Genomic DNA, 18,080 nt, shown 5'->3' with positions numbered 1-18,080 from the left:
CATTGCCTCAGGTGTGCGACCTTTGTTTACAGTGTGTTTGCTCCTCTGACGTGCTCTAATAATCATGGATGCTAAAGCGATGTTCGTTTTAATGTTACTGTAAAGTCTGTTGGTGTGTTTCCATTTGCAAATACAACTGCTTTATTATGATAACGTGTCTTCGTGCTTCTCGTTACACTGCCGCCTACAGGCGTAGAGTGCTCTTGGTGGCGTATTTACGCGGGTGGCGGCATATTTATTTGTGTGCACGATTTTATTTTTTAAAACGGAGAAAAGTTCAACTTGTTTATTTCTACCACAGAATAGTTTCAGGAAGTGACAGCATCTTTATTTAAATTGCTAAAGTAGTTGAAGTTCAATACTCCATTCATTTCGCTTACTGGTTTCCCGGCGCGTCCCAACAATCTGTGGGCACGTGAGCAGATGTCAGTATTTCTTCCATCATGTTATAGAGCCTCCAGAATATCTATTTTTAACAAATGGCCTTTGTTTCTCTTAAACAATGCTAGCTGTTCTAAAATCACTGTAACCCACGGCCTCTTGTGGTTTATTGCTTAAATGAGACCCATTTGTCTTCTCTAGAATATCTGATAGTGCCAAACCTGTTTTTGGTCTCTGAAAACCTCAACCGAGTCAACTACTTTACAAAAACAGATAGATACTTTAGATAGATACAGATAGATTACTTCATTGATCCCCGGGGGGAAATTATCAAAATGAGTTATGATTGAAATCTCACAGACATAAGTTCTAATTTTTTTTACTCATCGCCCTTAATATCATCCAATATCAATTAAATATCATTCAAACTTCTGAGGAGAGAGAGAAGGAGAGAGTGCACGGAGAGAGTGCGCGCTGACTGCTGCAGTTAATACCAGATTTTCAAAAGTGGTATTTGCACCTCCCTAACCGCGTGTGGCAGTTAGCTCATGTTGTTTGTGGATCAGATGCAAGGCTTATTTGTGGCAATTTTGCATGGAAGTAGCCTACCTAATTTGCATACATTCAAATGAGCCTGGCGCAGTCGTGGAGCTATTTACTCATTGGTGCAGTTTGCAATGCTTTCCCCCCTTTGTGTGTGCTTTGTGGATTGGATGCTATTTTTTTCTTTCATTTGCACGCAAAAGCCGCGCAATCCTTTTGTGGATTTGGCCCTAAGAGCCTAACCTAGTGCTTAAGTAAAAGTGCAAGAACAGCTAAATACAAATATAATAGGTGCTAAGAGGAAGGGTCAGGGTAGCACTTCTTGAAGAGGTGAGTTTTTACCCTTTAGTGCCTCCGCTGTCCTGACCTCAGTGGGGAATGCGGTCCACCACTGTGAAGCCAGGACAGAAAAGAGTTGTGGCCGGGTCGATCGTGCCTGCAGGGCGCTCGGAGCGATGGAGCAGCCAATCACCACGAAGCAGCAGAAGGAAGTGGTCGGGCAGGGGTGTAAGGTTTGACCGTGGTCTGGAGGGGTGGTCGGGCGGGGGTGTAGGGTTTGACCAAGCCCCCAGGATTCGAAATCTAAAGTGAAGGCCTATTGAACCGCGCCATCTTGTCTAGATTTGTAGTCATTTTGCTATTTCCGGTGACTTTTGTACTTGCGCAGTTGTGCTTTTCTGTCCGACGCGCGTCCACGCACGTTCCCGGCTCTCCCCGCTATGATTTAGCAATGAAAACCGGCTTGCATATTAACCTGTTTTTGTAAAATATATCCATTGGAGAAATTATTTTTTCATCCAGGCATCTTAGTTTTAACAGGTTAAATATAACTGAACATGTTTTGTTTGCTAGTAGATGGTATTCATTCCGTTCGCGATAACGTTATTGCAGCCAGGCTGAATTCCTCCAGGGAGCCAGTGACCGGCGAGTTGAAGAGCTTCACTCCCCGCCAGCAGGAGCTTTGGCCGCTGCTACCGCATCTCGGATAACCCGCTGAGTTCGTGGCTGCTATTTCACATTCGCCCTTGATCAATCCCAATACCGATCCATGGTAATAATGAATCAATCGTTCAGATCGGCAGTGCTGCATGCATGTTACAACATCATTGTTAGCTTTATTAACATAACCATAGACTACATTTATCTCTCTAACGTTAGGCTATCCATCTTACACCAGTCGGCCATTCGATAGCTAGAAGCGGTGCCAACGTTGACCGTGGACGTGGACGCGCGTAGGACAGAAGTACAACTGCGCAAGTACAAAAGTCACCGGAAGGCCAGAAAAGCACAACTGCGCAAGTACAAAAGTCACCGGAAATGGTCAAATGACTACAAATTTGCCAAGATGGCGCGGTTCAATAGGGCTTCATTGTTGATAGCGGTCAGTGAATGGAGTGGCTGTATCCAGTTCTATTAATACATCCATGGGTTTGACCCTGGTCTGGAGGGGTGGGCGGGCGGGGGTGTAGGGTTTGACCGTGGTCTGGAGGGGTGGTCGGGCGGGGTGTAGGGTTAGACCGTGGTCTGGAGGGGTGGTCGGGCGGGGTGTAGGGTTAGACCGTGGTCTGGAGGGGTGGTCGGGCGGGGTGTAGGGTTAGACCGTGGTCTGGAGGGGTGGTCGGGCAAGGTGTAGGGTTAGAAGGAGCTGTTCTTTTCATTGCCCTGTAGGGTAAGGTTAGCACCAAAGACTTAAAGGACAATGCGCACAGCGCGCAATCGTTGCTCCAGCACGCTGTGCGCATGCGTGCTGGAGCAAGTGACTAATGACGTTTCTAAAGATCATATTACAGAGGCATGTGAAAAACCACAACAGGCCTATGCTCTATGTAAGCACAACTAGCGATTCATTAAGACAGATTGATGAAAACAACCGTTTCGCGGCAGAAAATAGATTTTTAGAAACTGCATTCTAAGTGCCCCGACCACCGCCATTACATGGATATACTGGCTCGCGCTGGATTTTAAATTTCTTCTACATGCCTCCGAACTACACCAAAGTGATCTCGGTGAGTCAAACGTCTTATAATATGTCGTAAATAATGTCCAGGTTGTCAAAAACGAGCATTGTCCTTTAAACTGGACACGAGCTGCAAAAGGGAGCCGGTGTAGAGGGGGGGACAGGGAAGTTGTGTGGGACAACTAGGGATGTTAACAGTTAATCGACTATCGATTAATTGCTGATAAGAATTTACTCGAGTAAGATTACTTTAAAGTCGCACTGAAACAGACGTTTGAGATAATCTAACTTCCGTAGTTTGACGTATTTCAATTTCCGACGCAAACAAGCTATGAGGGTGGGACATATGTTTAGAGGAATTTGATTGGAACATGACAAGTGGACGGGTTTTAAGAACTTTAGACAGATTCGATAGAAGGATAGCGTTGATTGACGGGTGGATATTGTGAGATTATTGGACTAAAATCTAAGGTACCTGTTAGGTACCTGTCATTGCACGTGACCTACCGTTTTCCAGGAAGTAAGAAATGATATACTTTGATATAAGAATACAACAAAAGTAGAATTTTGTTATTTTTTTGGCATACATTGTTGAATAGGTGAACACTATGACCAATTATGTGAACCAAAATGGGACAGAATGCTTTTTTCATTTCAGTGTGACTTTAAGGTTACTTGATTAATTGCTTGTTAATGGAACTTTTTTTTTTAATGAATGTTATCAACGGGAGTTGTGTCATGATTACATTTATCATGATTTAGGGTTAGCGCAGGACGTTCTTATCAATTAATCGACTATCGTTTGTTAAGGTTAACAGTTATCGATTAATTAAATTCCTTGAAATTTGCAACCCTAGGGAGAACATGTCGGACGTTTGGACGCCAGGGGAGCTTCAGCTTCCTGGACGAGCTCCAGAGGTCAGAAGGTCGACGTCGGGGTCACAGTGCGGGCAATCCTTCCCCCGGGAGGAACAGCAGCTCAGTCTTGTCCAGGTGGAGATAGGGGCGGTGTGTTTCTATCCACTCCGACATGTCAGCCAAGCACGCAGCAATGCGTGCCTCCACTTGTGTGTCGAGGGCGTAAACCACAAGATCAGTTGGGTGAAATGGCCGAATGACAGAACCCAGAGATGTCCTGTAGAGGGGAAAAAAGAAGAGGACCCAGGACTGAACTCTGCTGAACCCCCGTAGTCAGCCTGCATGGTTCTGACACGGACCCTCTCCTTGTCACCTGGTAGTGGTAGGAGAGCGCGTCGTGCTTTTAGGGTTCAGTCCTCATTAGAGCGGAGGCTCACGAGGGCGCATGACCTCCAGGCGTAGTGATATCCGGATATGAATGACTTCCAGGTGCGCTCGTTTTCACTTGCAAAGGAACGCAATTCAAGTTATAGTTTCTTCACAAGGGGGGTGACTGTCAGTCTTGAAAGCAGAGGGAAAGCATCCTGACACAGGAGATGCGTTGATGAGGTGGGTTAAGAAGGGGAGGAGTTCAGGTGCAACAGACTGAAGGAGAGTGGAGGGGGTAGGGTCTAGGGAGCGCGGGGCGGTTAGACGTAGCAAGGCTGAGGAGCTCGTGAGGGGAGTGGGAAGCAGGGTGGGGTGGGGTGGGACGTTGAGAGGGGAGGGAGAGTGGAGAGGGAGGAGAGGGAGAGGGTACAGCGGGGGAGGGTGGACGGGGGAGGTCAGTGCATGGATCGCTGACCGGAGGATGGGGGAGAGAGGATCTGATTTTGTTAACCTTCTTGTCAAAGAAATTGTCTAAATCGTCATGGAGAAGGAAGTCGGGGGAGGGTGTGGGGGTTGGAGGAGTGAAGAGAGAGTTTCGACGTTTTTTTAGGACTGGAAGCAGAGGTTCGAGCTTTAGAGTGGAAGAAAGCAGCTTTCGCAGCGGATAGGGAGGAGGGGAAGTGGAATGAAGAGATAGGAAGTTAATAAGGTCCTCCATGAGTTTGGCTTTTCTCCATTTGTGCTCATCCACGCTCAGGCTCTCACATACACCCTGAGGGCTGAGACTGGGAGGTTGTGAGTTTGATCCCCGGCCGAGTCATACCAAAGACTATAAAAATGGGACCCATTGCCTCCCTGCTTGGCACTCAGCATCAAGGGTTGGAATTGGGGGGCTACATCACCAAATGATTCCCGAGCGCGGCACCACTGCTGCTCACCGCTCCCCCAGAGGATGGGTTAAATGTGGAGAACTAATTTCACACACTCAGGTGTGCGACAATCAGTGGGATTTTAACCTTTAAACTTAATACAACACATTGTTTGTCACTTCATAAGCTGTGTTATGGGTCTATTGGTCCAGTCTCTAATGTGCGCTAAGCTCAATCAATCAATCAATCAATCAATCAAAGCTTTATTTGTATAGCGCATTTCATACCCAGAGGCAACACAATGCGCTTTACAGAGAACAAGGGAGGTGGGTATACGACCAACCCCTACATATTCCAGAGGGAAGCAAAAAAACAGTAATCACCCGGGGGCCAGATAAGTCAGCTGTAAAAATTCTTCCCTGACCCCTCTCAACAAGGCGATCGAGCAAGCTCCAGGAGTATTTTTGTCTACCAGCTAAGAACATTTATAAAGCAATAAATTACATTAAATTACATTTTCAGAGTAAGAGAAGCTAAAAAGCTGAACTTCAAAGGCTCCAATAAGAAGTGTTTCCCCTTCTCAGAGGCTGTGTCTCTGGTACTCAGAGGAAGAGAACATTACATTACATTCTATTACAGTCATTTAGCACAGACTTGTATCCAAAGCGACTTACAATAATTGCATTTAACGTAGGCAGTCAGTGTACTACTACTTGCCAGAACTCAAAAGTGCCTCTTCTAAACAAGTGACTAAGAGCATAATCTACTGCTAAAGTGAGAAAGTGAATAAGAATAGCAAAATATAGATACTTTATTGATCACCCAGGGGGGAAATTGGGCATTTCAGCAGTTGAAAAGTTACAGAAAGGTTGGAAAGAAAAGAAACACTAGATGCAGAGTAACAAAAAATACACTAGATAAGGGGAAGTGGGGGTGGGGGGGGGTAGCAGCATAAAAAGGGATATCAGTATAAATACAATAGGTGCTTAAGACGTACATTCAGATTCAGCAGCAGATTGGGACCCAGTAAGATTCCTCCCAGATCCCATCACTAACTAACAACACAGACTCAGTCTGGAACAGTCTGCACTGAGTCTGCTGAGATGCCAGAGACGAATAGACCAGCTCAACCTGATTAGATCACTGATTTAATTCAAACTAAACCAGTCAGAATCAGGCTGATTCCAGCCAGCCAGGAACACCCCCCCCCCAGCCAAACCCATCAGAGTAGAGCATTTCAGTATTTTTCCCACAGTTAGACGAACACCTACTGGAGTAAGCGAGCGATCCACACCTCTCCTTTTGAGGACTGTAGAAAGCCAGATGCCATTCCTACAGCAGGCAAGAGAGTCCTGGTAGAGTCCTAATAGAGTCCTGGTAGGGTCCTGGTAGAGTCCTAATAGAGTCCTAATAGAGTCCTAATAGAGTCCTGGTAGAGTCCTAATAGAGTCCTGGTAGAGTCTTAATAGAGTCCTAAGAGAGTCCTAATAGAGTCCTAAGAGAGTCCTAAGAGAGTCCTGGTAGAGTCCTAATAGAGTTCTAATAGAGTCCTGGTAGGGTCCTGGTAGAGTCCTAATAGAGTCCCGGTAGAGTCCTAATAGAGTCCTAATAGAGTCCTGGTAGAGTCCTAATAGAGTCCTAATAGAGTCCTGGTAGAGTCCTAATAGAGTCCTGGTAGAGTCCTAATAGAGTCCTAAGAGAGTCCTAATAGAGTCCTAATAGAGTCCTAATAGAGTCCTAAGAGAGTCCTGGTAGAGTCCTAAGAGAGTCCTGGTAGAGTCCTAATAGAGTTCTAATAGAGTCCTGGTAGAGTCCTAATAGAGTCCTAATAGAGTCCCGGTAGAGTCCTAATAGAGTCCTGGTAGAGTCCTAATAGAGTCCTGGTAGAGTCCTAATAGAGTCCTAATAGAGTCCTAAAAGAGTCCTAAAAGAGTCCTAATAGAGTCCTAATAGAGTCCTGGTAGAGCCCCTGAGATCACGTAGGTATTTCTCTATTTCTGTAAATTAACAGCCAACCCTTGTTTCCTACTTCCACCGTCTCTGTGGCTCCACTAAACTGCCCCACCTACGGCGTCTGAGGAGCTGCACATCCTACATGCCCCCAGGTACAGCTGCTGTCAGGGGTCAAAGGTGAGAGAGAAAACATTAGCCTGTTATCTCTCTCTCTGTCTGCCCCCACCCAACACTCGCTCCCACTCTCTCTTTCTCTGTCCCCCCCACCAGTTTCTCCCTCTCTCTATCTCTCTCTCTCTGCCCCCCCCCTCTCTCTCTGTTATCTCATCTGACCCAGGCCCTATGGAGGGGTGGAGCAGCACATTCTAGCTGGGTTATCAGTTAAAGCCAAACCAGGGTGCCATAAAAGATTTGCCTAGCCGGCCCTGCTGGTGTGAACCATGCCCTCGGCCCGTGGTTAGTGATGCACACAACTCCCATAAAACATCCTGAACTATGAGAGTGTTATTGTAGACTGAGTGTGTCAGCTGCTATCCAGTGGATACGCAGTTCAAAGCAGCTAAACCTGTTTCCATCAGGCGGTGAAAACAGGCCACGATAATAATAGTAAACAAGTAAACAAGATGGCGGGTCGCAGGCAATGCAACCTGCTGCCACATACACACACACACACACGCACACACACACACACACAGTATATTTTCAGTATATTTTACCTGCTGCCACACACACACACACACGCGCGCACACACACACGCGCACGCAAACACGCACGCACACACACGCACGCACACACCGAACACACATACACACATAATCACTGCTAGTCTCACTCTTTATTTCTGTCTGAGGTCTGACACCGATAGCACACATGTAAACACACACACGCATCACAAACACACACGCACTAACCCAGAATGACCCTGCTTACTATACCATACACAGTTGAAACAACAGTGCTCTACGCTGAGGTACCTTCACGTTCTCACACAAGCCGATCTAACAAGCCAACCCTTCCCAACAAAGATGGACATTCCAACAACCCTCACCGGAGGTCCGGTTAGTCCAGGACAGCGAGACAGACACACTGACACGGACCCAGCGCACTAGTCCCTCCAGAGTCACTCGAGGCGGAAGGATAAGACGACACACACACGCACAGTTCACCCAGAGCTACACACACACACACGTTTGCAGCAGGTGAAGAACAGAACAGCGTAAACAATGAAAGACGGAAAGAAGGAAGGAGAGAAGGAGAGAAGCGGACGCTTGTGGCTTACCTGCCGCCCGACCTGAGGGTCCAGCAGCCCGATATCCTGGCCCCGGAGTAGGCAGGCAGAGTGTTCATGACCGCAGCAGAGAGAGAGAAAGAGAGAGAGAGAGAGAGAGAGAGAGAGAGAGAGACACCCTCCGACTTTGACAGGTTCAGTTGTCTCAGTTCTGGGTCTTACTCGCAGGGCTGTCACTAGGCATAAGCTACGGAACACACACACGCGCGCGCGTGCACGCACACACTGATACACACACACACACTAGTGCACTCAGCACTGCTGCCTTCTACCAAAACACTGAGGAAACGAAAGACGGGGGGAGACCGTAGGGCGAAACGAAACTATGCTTTAAACATCTGTTTTGCTTTCTATTCACTCTGCTCACCAGACAACTGTGGCGGGAGAGAGAGAGAGAGAGAGAGAGAGAGAGAGAGAGAGAGAGAGAGAGAGAGAGAGAGAGAGAGGGAGGGAGGGAGTGAAACAGCAGCAGTGCCTTTCCCTCCTTCTCTCTCTCTCTCTCTCCACCCACCCCCCCACCTCCTCTACCCCTCCGTAGTCGTCTGGCCAACAAACGTAAGAGGATAACCTACCCCGCAGATTATGTTCGTTAGGTGGTATTAATAGCAGCAGGTTAGAGAGAGACCCCCCCCCCCGCCCCCCCCCCCAAAAAAAATCCTCTCCTGGCCCCGACAACCATCTGGTCATCTGTTTCTGACAGTCACTCTCTGTCACGACACGACACTCTACGCTAGAGATGGAGTGAGCACAGCAGAGATGGAGAGAGAGAGAGAGAGAGAGAGAGAGAGAGAGAGAGAGAGAGAGACAGAAAATGGTGTGTAGTCAAGGACAGAACAAACCAGTGAATTGTCCTCCTTGGTGCGAGCTGTAGTTAGACAACAAGCAAGCTGAGGGCAAGTGGAGGAGTGGAGAGAGGGAGGAACGGAGGAGGAGAGAGGGAGGAACGGAGGTTGATAGAAAGAAGGAATGGAAGAGAAGGGAGAAGAGGAAGGAGAGAGGAGGGGCAGAGGACGTTTTTGCTATTCCCCAGGGGGCAGTTGTCGTGTCTCTACGTGCCTGACATCCGAGTCAGGGGACAGCAGCTTGACAGCGCACGTGCACACGCACGCACACACACCCACTGACACACAGACACCCACTGACACACACACACAGATATAATTTTGCAGTCGCTTGGATACACACACATATAATTTTGCAGTCGCTTAGATACACAAGCCAATGTACATAACAGAAGACAAAACAATCCAAGATTGATCACGCACAGCTACACGTGCACTGTACACACACACACACACACACCATTACTACCCCCTCCCTCAGCTCACTGAAACTAATAGGGAATAAACAACATGATGAAACACTACACTCACCCCACCTCCCCATCAGCTGACAGTGTGTAGGAGTGGCTCCACACACACTCTCCCAACCCCCTCTCTCTCTCCCTCTCTTTCTCTCCCTCTCTCCCTCTCTCCCTCTCTCTCTCTCTCTCTCTCTCTCAAGGGCCAATCTGGCTACAGAGACTAACCTCAGGGTTCGAACTGTATCCTTCGTAGCACAAATGCCAATTAGCCATAGCCACTCCCAAGCAACATGGCCACCTGGTAACTTTGTGCAGAGAGTGTTTAAAAGCACAGTAGTAAAATAAATCTCAGTAAAAAAAAAAAGGGTTCTGGGAGGACTGAGGCGTCTGTTCCTGTCAACGCTCTTTTAACATTCTTAGAGCAAAAGCATGTTAACCTGTGCAAAAACACGTGAACCTTTTTTCTAAACTGTTTGCATTCTTTCAAATGTCCTCTTGTGCAACAAGTCAGCTTTTGTGTGTTTCAGATTTCGCTGGACCGCTCCTTTAAATAGCCTACCAAGTCAGGGCCAGCTGTAGTCAGCTGGTACTGTTAGCTAGCTGGCTAGTTGCTATGCCTGTTAGCTAAGCTAAAAGCTACTGTACATTTACTGTATGGCAACACAGAGAACCCCTCTAGCTCTAATTCCTGGGGATACTGCGGTAATGTGGTGGGATTATTCAGTAAACGTCTACTGGCGTCATGTTTGACTGTATGGTAAATGTGGGGATTGTATGATAATGGGTTTGTATCATGTGTAGCGCTGTATATACATGAAAATGAATTTCCTGTAAAGGACAATAAAGAATCTATCTATCTACCTATCTATCTATCTATCTATCTATGTGAGCCTATTGAATAATGTGCGTCGATGCTGTGAGATCACTGAGCAAAGTAACGTGATCCAACTGATATTAAGCCAGGCTACACAAATAGTAGTAGCACCTCTATAGTTGATTCAGAGAAGGTACCTTCATTGATATGTTAAACATCACAACATGTATAAGATAAGATGACCTTATGAAAATAGAGGAGGCTTAAGCAGCATATAGGGTGTCTGAGAGGTCAGAGGGGTCAAAATGTTTGGTCATGACCCACATGTCAGTCAGTCTTCATATTTCAGAAGCTATATGTTACGCTGTAGCTTTGTTATGTAACCTCACGTATACACCCCCCACTCAACAGCTGTATTCACCAATATAACAACTCAAAGCTTTCCAAACAACTAGCCTATCTCTACAAATAGATTTCCCCCCCAAATATATCCAAAATAGATAATTCTGTCAACCTTTCAGCTTCAAAGCTTTTAGAAATTGGACAGGATTATGATGATATATAGAATTGCTGACCTCAAATTGGTCATGATGTGGTCTTGGGCTATTTGGCTATAAGTAATCATTAAAACATGAATAGAATATGACCTGAGAGGGACTGGATTGAACCATTACATAATAATACCCATGTTATACAAAGCTGTACAGCAGCACTTCATTCAAGTTCATTCATGAACCCAGCTATGTCATAACACCCTCTTGTGGTTTAGGGAGGGATCCAACGAAGAGGTGTGGACTCAACACTGTTGACATAGCTGAAGTGAAACTGTACCTTTACATCACCTCAAGGGTTGTGGTTTAAGTTTTATATACTGTATTTTTCTAAGTGCTCTTTGAAATAATATACTAGTAGAATAAAATCTTAGTGTATCTACTCTCTAATTTTATAGGCCTACAATATAATGGCGATGCTTTAAAAAACACAATATTGCCAGGTAGCTTCCTCCTGCCCAGATCAGCGCTTTTCAAACGCTATGATCCAACTGGAGTATTAATTTTAATCACTATATATACACCAGACTTCCTCAAGTTACAGTGCATGTGCAGCGAAGTCAGTTTATAGAAAAGATGCTACCGATAAGCATGTGACTCATCTTGTTATGCTAAGCTATCTAGAATGTCGCCATTCAACCCCATTGGAACATGATCAATATTCTGTTTTTTTTTTTTAGATAAGCTACGCCATGTGTAGCCTACTGTAGGTAGGCCTACGTAGCCTACGTCCACACTTCACTACAGTAACTTCCTGGCTTCCATAATGATGACTGGCGCGGTGAGGAACTCACTCACTGGTCATGCTCCCTTTAAGACCCATGAGGGCGCATTGCGCGAGGTCGTATGTTTCTCGGAAGATGCTATCGCCAAACCTACAGGAAAAGTGGTTTACTAAATAATTATATAGGGTACTAACCCGTGTACTTGACCCTGCGTTAGGTCTCGAAGCCATATACATTTACCTGTTTGACTGCGAGGAACCTTTCTCTTCGCACTCCATTTTTGAGACCCTGCCTTCTCTGCACACGGAAGACATGTCGTTCCCCTATTTGACAATCAGCTGTTCATAGGGGAGCAGCGCCCAGTGCATTATGGGGTTTGTAGTTCTACTGTCTTATATCAATATAGCTTTCCTGTGGATTCGGGACTACGAGTCCCAGAATGCCTCATATCACGTTCTGTCGATCTGTACGCATTCGCTTATGCATATATGGTACTGAACATACTTTTCTCTGCGGCGGCACGGTGTCAGAATATGCTAAGGCACGCCACGTGTAAACGGCAAACAAGCGTTCACACAGGCCTACCCATTTAGGCTACAGTCATGCTGGACATATCGTCAGGGCCTCTTTAGATCATAGTGAGTTATTGTGTTGTTTCATAGTTACTACTATCCTCTAATAATTTCATATGCCATAGCCTAAAACAGTGTAAACTATTATAGTGATATAATCATTCATACATACCGAGGTCAACTGATGACATAGTCACACACTTAGTCAACAACATTTTAATTAATTAGTTGAGGGATAGTAATGCACAGGTAATACAACAATTTGGAAAACAAGTCTAACAGTTGATAATCAGAGACGGTGGTGTCTCCCTTCTTAGATAAATAGCTTCAGATATGTATTCTGCCCAGGGGATCAAAGCCTCGTGTCACCTGTACCATAACCAAGTAGGCTACTCTCCACGTCTTCTTACCAGTTTCCATATTCCAAAAGTTTCCAAAGATATTCTTGGTGTAGCCTACAGGAGGATGCACTTTTCTGCTTTCCTTTCATGTAACATAGAAATCTAATCGCTTTGTATTACATCCTCTGTAAAGCAGTATATTTTCAAAATAAGAGACGCTTGCGGAGATTTTCCGGGAGACAAACGTTCAGAGGGGAAAAGAACATTGCTGAAAAAGGGAAGACACCTCTGATGGACTTCCCAAGTACAAAAGTCACACCACACACAGTCCAGGTCACTATAGAAAGCTCCAACAACACTCCTAATTCAAGCCTATTTCATGGGATAGTAAGTGCACTAAATACAGAAACAAACACACAAACACACTTCCTTGTCCCATGGTGAGTAGATATTAGAGGACGCTCTCAATGTGTTTGTCAACGTGTACTGAAAAGCTCAATTAATGTGCATCATCAAAATTGTTAAAACAACAGTGTATTTCAACACATGACATTGTTCATGGACTACAAATCTAATGTTTTTTGTGTTTTTTTTTTTTCAAATACTTTTTTGATTTCAGAAAAAAAAGCATTATCAAAGCAAACAAATTGCGGTGGTGCTGGTGGGGGAGGGGGGGTAATGGCCATATGATTTTGAAATAACACCCCATATTGAAACATTAGCAAGCCAACAAAACCAACTAAATATGGTGTATTGCTGTACTCTAACCATATTGTTGCAGTTAGCTCACACTGCAGGATAGGTTTCCCACATCATCTAGGAAGACAGATAGTAAAGGGTGAGATCAAATCTAAAACATCCACCATAGCATAAACTATCCTACTGCCACACCAAAGCTTGGTTGGGTAAACAATGGCCAATATGACATCATTGATCAAACAAGTAACAAGCAACTAATGAATTGAAACTGTGCTAAAATTCAACACTCAACTAGGAACTGTTACTGTTCTTGACATCCAGTCAAGGTGCTCATTCTCCCGACACAAACTCAGTCTCAAGCCCAGGGTCAAGGGTCAAGATCTGGAGAACTGTTACTGAAATGCTCAAGGTATCCGTCAACACTCGTCTAACCTGTGTAGTCCATCAAATCTGAACACAAGGATAGACTCTCCCAGTGAGACAAAGACAAAGAGAGAGAGGTTCTACCGTATTTCATGTGACGCATAAAAAGACCCCCTGGAGTACTCTGAACTCCCTTGTTTAATCTAAAATAGAGAAAATCTGATCGAGGATTTTTGACTGTGTGGGGGTGAGACAAGGGGGAGGTTGAATGACATGATACAGAACTAGGCCCTTCAGGAAGGAACATATGTGTCAGTACAACATGCAGCAGGCCTCGAGGCCGGGCGAATGAGCAGACAGACTGAGTAGCATGTCTCCTCTCTCCAGCAGTCCTTAAGGTAGAGTGGCAGGTGAAGCACCCTTCAGTTCTCAACATACGTATAGTTCTCTCATGTCATCATCACATCTATACACGTCCAAAGCTCTAACATTACTAACTAGGTAATATACACAAGAGGTTATAAAATAGATCTCATCTGTCATTTGTAGCAAGCATATTATTTTTCTTTATGGATATACATTGTAAATATAAATCACATATTTTACGGAATTTATACTTTGATCAAATTATTTCTGTAACAATTTGTTGGTGGATTCAAGTATCTACTTTATCGTACTATAATTAAAATATTAATTTTCTGATTGCACACAATAGCTTTGATCATAAATTAAACTCAATTTAAACATTTTCTTTTCATTTAAACAAGCACAGTAAAGACCAGTACAGCAGCCTCGGATGCCTTTCGAAGGACCATTATGGCTTAGTGTGTTGAGTTAGTGTGTTGAGTGAGGAGGTCCTGTTGGTTCCAGATTGAACACAGGTCTTGGTTAGAGAATAGGACATACCAACGAGACGGCCATGCTTATTTCTGGAGACCACATTGATGCTGTTCTCAGCTTTAGGTTATAACCCCTATCACATAGGGATATGGTTGGACAGGGTTTGGTGTATTTTCTCAAGTGGCTGCTGCTATGATTTAAGGAGGGTGAGCTGATTCTAGATCAGCAGGGGGCAGAGTGTAAGGTAGGGGTGAAAGATTAGAAGTGCTCGTTAAGTGCAAAAGGACATAAGGGAACTGGCTAGGGGTTTAGGGTTAAAGTGCAAGACATGAGCATTTTAGCGACCAAGAAGTGGTCGATATACACATAACATCTAAAACTTCATTAGCATTTTCTTCTCCATAAAATCATCATTACACTTCCTATAAAAGACATTTGCTGATCTCTTTTATCAACTCTTTCATTCAAATGAGGAAAATCATTGTTAATTTTTTTCACACCTAACTTCAACCTCAAGTCAAAATGGTGGAAACTCATTTGATTGTGCAGCACACTTTCTTCTCACCATTCCAGATTCACTAGTCAGAACTGTCTGTACGCTGACTGTGAACGCTACTCCACAGGCGGATGCAGAAAGATGCAGATAATGTAGAGTATGGTCTTGGTTGAACTATTCCTTATTTATCAATCTGGTTAATGTGCTAACATGAACCTATACTTTTTTTGTGGATATTCTGTTGACATTGCTTGAACAACCCTGGTCGTATCTACTTGTGCCTCAAGGTTAATCACCGTTGTCAAATTTGATGCAGTCGCACACAGTCACGTGAAATTTTCAGTGAAAATGTTTGGAGGAAAATAAACAATATCCCAAAACCAACGTCTCAGCTATCAAGCCAGAGCACAAGAACACAGGTGAGAATTTGATGCATGGCTGACAGTTAAGTGTTTCATAACTGTGGGCCATTAAACAAAAAGCAAAGAAAAAATGAAGGCAAACAAAGAACAATCAAATATTGCCCTGCGGCAGACTGTTTGCTAAAAGTTTTTTTCCTTAGACATCCAGCTGCCACAATCAAAACTAACAATAAAGAACATTGCAAATTAGTCTGATTGCTTAATATCCAATTTGACCTTTCTGCCTTGGAAAAGATGGATGGCATCATTGCTTTGATTATATATAGATATATATAGAGAGATATAGATATTGTATATATATATACACAGTACAGTATATCCATGAAAAAACACTAGTTGTAAATGACCTCACCATGCTAATAGAATATCCCTGTTAAGCCTCTCAACACAACATGAGCCTACAGACATGTGGAGGGAATTACACTTGAAATACTCACTTGCTTAAAAATGCTATTCATAAAGAAACTGGGATTTGAACTTTGATTATAACGAACCCCGGATGTGAGTCGAGAAAACTGAAATCCTTAACAATGGAATGAAGAAAAATAATGAGTAGACACATAGAACATATACTGGGTTTACACACGAAAATCAGAGTGAAATCAAATACATGAATGCATTGATTAGCTTCTCTAGGGTCGTTTTAGTCTCCGTCTCCGTAGTCCTGGTGTAGTACAGTATGTAACGTCTTTGAGCTTACTGGCGCAACGTTGATGGATAGCATCTTCTCTGGCTCCGCGCTACTCTGAGGGGGGCGCCTTCTTGGGTTTGCCCCTCCTCATGGTGGGGGGGCTGGGGTGTCTGTTCAGGGTGGGGCTCCCCCTGTCTGACGGGACCGGGGGCTGTGTTGGGGTGGAGGCGGGGGTGAGGGTGGGGGTGGTGCCTGGGGGAGTCTTTGCCTGGACGGCGGCCGTCTCCGGGGGGCGCTCTTTGGGCTTGCGGCCTCTCTTCTTGCCAGTGGTGGCGCCGTTCTTCAGGTCTGTATTGATCCCGTTGTTCTCTGGAGCTTTGCCCTTGTTTGCGGCGACCACATGACTGGCTGCCCGGAACCAGTTCTGAGAGATGGCAGAGCAGGAGGAGAGGGGGAGAGGAGGAAAGAGTAGAGGGGGATAGGGAGAGAGGAGGAGAGATTGAAAGGAGGAGAGGGGGAGAGGAGGAGAAGAGTAGAGGGGGATAGGGAGAGAGGAGGAGAGGAGGAGAGATTGAAAGGAGGAGAGGGGGAGTGGAGGAGAGGAGGAGAGATTGAAAGGAGGAGAGGAGGAGAGGAGTATAGGGGATAGGGAGAGAGGAGGAGAGGAGGAGAGGAGGGTGGGAGAGAGGAGGAGAAGGGGACAGGGGGAGAGGGGGAGAGGAGTAGAGGGAGAGAGGGGGAGAGGAGGAGAGGGAGAGAGGGGGAGAGAGGGAGAGGAGGAGAGGGAGACAGGGGGAGAGGAGGAGGGGAAGAAAAAAACAAAGGCAGTGAATATGAATATGGAATAGAATGGTACTACGGGAATTAACCCACATACTGTACTCACAAAGGACAGAGCGGGTGTGTGAACAGTGTGTACAAAGTACATACTGTACCTACAGTCCTAGAAAGCGGGCTTCAATGTATTTACTCTGAACCCGAAAGGTTGTAGATGAATGAGAATGTGCTTGACCTACTTGTGAGTGTGTCTTGCTGATGTGATACTTGACACCACTCTCTGAGCTGAACTCCTTCTGGCATATCAGGCAAGTGTACTTCCCCACGTCTCCCCCTCCCTGCAAGGAGGCAGAAACACACTCAGCCCACAATGCATCAGGCAGAGGGGTGGCAGCATCACAACCCAGCACAGTGGCCTGATTCCATTTCACATTCTGGACCCTTTCCATCGGCTGAAACCCCCTCAGTGTTCAGTCGGGTGAAGTGACGTTGACGCCCTCTAGCAAGCTAATAGCTAGTTCCTCCCCAGTATCGTTCTTTACCCAAACAGGCTTTACAAATCTGTGAACCATCTGGGTGTAGGGGGCTATAGTAGGAGATCTGGTTGGGAGCGCACAGTGCTGTGAATGGAATCAGGCGAGTGAGACCCTCGCGCGGTCGTGGCTGTGGACTGTACCTTGTTACAGTTGGCTAAGTGGGCTTTCAGTCCGGAGACGCTGGAGTAGACAGCTTCACAGCTCTAAAGCAGAGGGAAACAAGAACATGGCCACTATTCAACTGTCCTCATTCACAATTGACTAGTTATTAAGATACTGGGTAACACTTTATAATAATAAGTGCACAATATAAAGCATTTATTAAGTATTAGTAAATACTTAATTAATCATTTATAAAGCGGTATTCATTCATTATTACACATTAGTAAGCAATTTATTAACATATTTATATATTTTCTTGTTTTTATACTTTATAAACAATGTATTTACCATTTGTAAATTACATATATCCATTACAAAACAGTTTTTCATGGGTTGTTTCATTCTTCATGGTTCATCAGGTTGTTTATAACATGGAAGTTAAGGACAAACTATTTATACTATTATAAAGTGCTTTATGCATGCATTTATCCATTTAATGAATTCGACATTCACAAATGGTTAGTAAGTGGGTTAATAGATTATTTAAAAAAAAAAGATAGCTTTTTAAACACTTTATCTGACTTTGTAGGCCTTAATGTCCGACTTTTCTTTTCTTACTTTTTCCCTACATGCACCTAGAAAGCTCCCTAGTATACAGACGTTGGCTTCATTAATTTTAATATGTTACA

At 44.8% G+C, this 18,080-nt stretch overlaps 2 protein-coding genes across 2 annotated transcripts in view; both read right to left on the bottom strand.

The window, feature by feature from the left end:
* Window positions 1-11,926, bottom strand: part of uckl1b (uridine-cytidine kinase 1-like 1b) — a gene marked incomplete at its 5' end in the record, with an annotated part of 34,680 nt that extends 22,754 nt beyond the window's left edge. Inside the window, one exon of the mRNA XM_084445194.1 lies at window positions 11,853-11,926. Within this exon, the coding sequence (XP_084301320.1) occupies window positions 11,853-11,926 (74 nt within the window). The remainder of the gene's footprint in view (window positions 1-11,852) is intronic.
* Window positions 11,927-12,385: 459 nt separating this feature from the next.
* LOC311315015 (zinc finger protein 512B-like) overlaps window positions 12,386-18,080 on the bottom strand; it is a 43,611-nt gene continuing 37,916 nt past the window's right edge. Inside the window, 3 exon segments of the mRNA XM_084445589.1 lie at window positions 12,386-16,400; window positions 16,993-17,091; window positions 17,430-17,492. Coding sequence (XP_084301715.1) covers window positions 16,086-16,400; window positions 16,993-17,091; window positions 17,430-17,492 — 477 coding nt within the window. The 3' untranslated portion in view covers window positions 12,386-16,085.

The sequence above is a fragment of the Borostomias antarcticus genome (genome assembly GCF_949987555.1).
Source record: "Borostomias antarcticus genome assembly, chromosome: 11".
NCBI lineage: Eukaryota > Metazoa > Chordata > Actinopteri > Stomiiformes > Stomiidae > Borostomias > Borostomias antarcticus.
Note: the sequence above shows the minus strand (reverse complement) of the source record. Positions and strands in the feature narration are given on the sequence as shown.